This window comes from Atta cephalotes (assembly GCF_000143395.1).
Source record: "Atta cephalotes unplaced genomic scaffold scaffold00005, whole genome shotgun sequence".
Classification (NCBI taxonomy): Eukaryota; Metazoa; Arthropoda; class Insecta; order Hymenoptera; family Formicidae; genus Atta; species Atta cephalotes.
In genome coordinates, this window is record NW_012130069.1 from 5,106,378 (window position 1) to 5,110,857 (window position 4,480).

At 27.4% G+C, this 4,480-nt stretch overlaps 1 protein-coding gene across 1 annotated transcript in view; it reads right to left on the reverse strand.

The window, feature by feature from the left end:
• The window catches only part of LOC105626603 (metabotropic glutamate receptor 8-like), a 91,261-nt gene that overhangs the window by 50,698 nt on the left and 36,083 nt on the right, over positions 1–4,480 (reverse strand). The window contains exon 4 of the mRNA XM_012207897.1: positions 536–715. Within this exon, the coding sequence (XP_012063287.1) occupies positions 536–715 (180 nt within the window). The remainder of the gene's footprint in view (positions 1–535; positions 716–4,480) is intronic.

Sequence of the window (4,480 nt, forward strand, 5' to 3'; positions counted from 1 at the left end):
AAGAATGAATTAATTAGAACTATATTTAATAATTACAAAATGACATCGAATAATTAGAAATTTTAAATTTTGGCAATTTAATTGTTACATATAAAATATGTAAAATATGTACTGTACAATAAGAATATTATCTTAGACCGTAAATGTGAAAAACACAATCGATAAACTAGAAGCCTATAAAATATGTGTTTTAAAATAAAAATGTTAAAGCTTTACTAATTATTGTAATATATTCAATTATAACTTCACAAAAGAAATAGATACATGGATATTTAAGACATGTATATAAAAAATCCACTGTTAACATTTTTATGTTATGTCCATTAAACTATAATTAAAATACATTTTTCTGTCGAATTTTCTTGAAAAATGTAATAATAAGAAAAAAATTAATGTTGAAAGAATAATGTTTTTTTTTAAATGTGTGCTATTCTATTATTAGAGAATATATACATTTTTTTTGGGACGAATAATGCACGTAATAAAACAATAATTAAATATGATAAGCGAACAATTATTCCTTCATTTTACTCACCTTCTCGCCGTACTCGCCTTCCACAGCGACTGTGGAAACATATTTCCATCCGAGCAGATGGATCACCTCAACAATTGCCTGTGCCTGAAAATTATCCGGTGGTACCACTCTGCTAAAGTACTCGAATCGGCTTTTATCCGAGAGTTCTGTGCTGGTGGAGGCGTAACTTATTTGCGGTATCTGCAATCACGTTACCATAAAACCAAAAAAATTGAAAAATATATCTCTGTTTTTTTCATATATCTAAAAAAGAAATAATTGTAGCGGCAATGAAGAGAAAAGCAGAGCAGCATAAAGATATTTTTATAAAGATTTTTTATAAAAATTATGATTATTATTCATAGCGACGTATTAAATTTTATGCTTTGCATAAATTCATATCATTTATTAAAAAGACCTTATATATATATGTATACAAACACATTTATTTTTTATACAGTACACAAATATTTGTTTTTTAAATATATAATATAAAAAAATACATTTTTTATATTATATTTATAATTAAATATAAAAAAATATAATAAATAAATGTGTTTAATAATATTATACAAAATAACACATTATAATATTAAAATAAATAATAAAATAATAAAATAGAATAAAATAATATTAGACTTAATATAATATTATTGTTTTAATTTAAAACTATTTTTTTAATTACGACATTCATTTGACAGATAATTCATATAAAACTGTGCAGAGATAGGTGCATATATGAAGGTTAATATCCGCGTCATTTGATACGCGATGTTTCTCGTCGTAGATACGAAGAGAGTAACTTTGCAGTATTTGTGTGTAGGCAACAAAGAAAATCTAATAATCTCATGCCTGTTGAAAGTGGCTAAGTCTGTGTCACTCTCTCTCCCTCGCCCTCAGATTTCTTTAGTTGCAAGGTTGCAATGGATAATTCTATTTTTGCACAAAGGGCATATACTTTGCCGAGATAGTTTCCTGGTGATAACATTGTTCCTTAACGGATGTTATTGTCATTATCACGCGTCCTTATCTCTCGTACCTACAGCCTCGGAATATGCGCGAAAACCGACAATAGCATGCGAAACCGCACTCGCATTACTTCCCGTATTAATTTGCATCCATTTAGTTTCAATAGTTACTGTTGCAAGACTATTGACGTGACGTAAATTACAAGAATCGATCGAGATTTTACTTGGGTCAGGTCGACGACACGAAAATTGTGAAATAATAAAAAAGACATGCATGGAGACAATATAGAGAGAGAAGTTTTTATGTTCCGTCGTGATTCTCTTTAGTCAAAGTGAAAATATAGGGTAAAGTCGCCTATTATGAAATAGGTTTTTAATATGAGATAGCGGAGTTTTTGCTAAACTAATAATAAGCATATGTGTTTGATTCTATCATGAACTTTTTACTCTTAGTGTGAAAACCTGTTTAGTAGAAAATTCATTATTAGATCATATGTATAGTCATTGCAAAAAAACATTCATGAAATTGAATGTTGCCAAATTTTATTGAGGTTAATAAATCTTTAAATCTTGTTTTATCATATAAAAATAAATATTGGGTAATAAAGTCTACATGCAGTGATAGAGTAAGATTGTATTCATAGGAAAACACGTGATAGAATGATTTGTTTAACTATAAAGATTAGATTTGATGATCGTGAAACCGCAAGGCATGAAAGTCGTAATATGAGATACTCGGGGTATTCCTAGCTGATATAAGAACATTTAAATAATTCAATATCTCAAAGCATACTATCGAACGAAATATTAAAAATGACGATTCTATTGTTAAAATTACTCATTAAAATTACACATACACACATGTGTGTAGGCCTGTGCGCATAGATCCACAAAAAAATGTGCTGGAGTGGAGACCTAGCTATTCTTATGCATTTTGAGTTGCTGAATACGAATCTGACATCCAAATAGGATCATCCAGGATAAATTTTCAATCTAAAGTGATAAAATGATCCATTTTTTCCCATTTTTGCTAAGATATTAAAATTTTTTAAATTATATCTCTGTAGCGTAAATATTTGAAAACATGTTTGTTTAATAAACTAAAAATCTATTTACATTTCGACGCATTTTTGTTAAAAAAGGGTATTTCAGTTTCATACAATTACACAAAAGGCGTTTTTAAAATTTAAACTATATTAAATAAAAATTCAAACTAAATTTCCAAAAGCTCAATAATTATAATTTGATATAGCAGAGTGTCTATAAAAGGGCAACGAGTTTAGTACGCGCTGACAGTGCAATTATATTTTTACTTTCATAATTTGCCATATAAAAATTTTCCAAACATTTGATTCTCACAGAACCATCCTCAGTGGATAAAAACTTACAATAATATAATTGATACACTATTCTATGAATCTTCAACCTCTTGTTAAAAATTGCTTAATGTCTTATTCCAAATATTATTTACTCTGAATGGTAGTAATCCCTAGTCATTGTAAAATGGATGTAAGACAGTTTCTTAATGAAATTAATGATTGTGTATGACATATTACATAGGAACAGATTGACAGGTCGACAGAAACATTGAGATCTTCATATTGTGAATAGTTTCGCATTGAGACCTTCATATTGTGAATTTTCGCATTGTGCTATCACATTATCGCAGCGAAAATTAATGTACTATGATTTGTAAAGATTTCCTAACTATCTACTAAAAACTACATGCTAAAAATAATGAATTATTTGAGAAAAAATACCGAAAATACAAATCATTGCTGTTGTTATCAACGCAGTAATAATTATTTTTAGAATTAATCGCTCATTTAGAGCTAGATTAAATTAATTTTTATATCTAAATCGATCTCATCAAGTTAAAAATTCAAAAGTCGAATTTACAACTGAATGTGTCAAATACAAAAAACATTTTATTAAATAAACTGCCGCGCGAAGATATAATTATTAATTAGGATTTTTTAATTAGATTAATGTAATAATGTATAATAATAAATTTTGATATAGAAAACTGAGATTAATAAAAATGTTTGATGTCACAAACAATTTGTCGATATCTAATTACCAGTAGCAAATAGATCTCTACTAGATATACTCATTGTTTTGTTTCATGAGTCATATTTAGTATATCATTTACACAGCGCTGTAATTTCCATAATAGAGATGAATTTCCGTAAATGGAAACTCAAATATAACTATGCATCAATGTAATAAATAACATTTATATGTTTCGTTTGTCACTTTCCTATCAGAACTTTCTATAATTTTTGTATCATTAATTTTATTATAATTTATAAATCATGAAATTTTATTCATACGCGTTATTTATTTAATAATAAGCTCTATTTGAAAATGAAAAAGTTTATTGGATAATGTATTTCAATATATCTTCTGATGCAATTAATTATATATTAAATATATGGTTAAATTGAAAACTAAATAAATAAGTTGTACATAATTCTACGTAAATTATTCATTTACACCTTCGGTTATAATTTAGAGGTTATAATTTTAATTGATTTTGAACTTTTGAATTAATGTTTCACTTCCCGCACTGTGGTCACTGTCATCGTTAAAATTCAAAACACAAATATCTGCCTAAATGATTTAATTAATTAATAATTAATAAAAAATAATTGAATTTACTTTTTAAAAAGTAACAACTATTACATAAAGTATACCTATATAAATCAATAAATAGAAAAAAGTAAAACACGCGCGCACACGCACGTACGCATGCACGCACGCACGCACTCACACACTACACGCGCGCACAAAGATTTTTAAATAACCGATGATTTTATTAAATGAAGCATTAATTAACACTTAATTAAGATAATAGTTGCAATAATTTCAAGATCTCAAATCTCCGGATTTATTAATAAATAATTCATGTTTGAAGAACACTCAATTTTTCTGCACAAAATGCTCAACGTAATTTTCAAGACTCCCCCCCTCGTTTCTCTCTTCTCTCTCTCTCTCT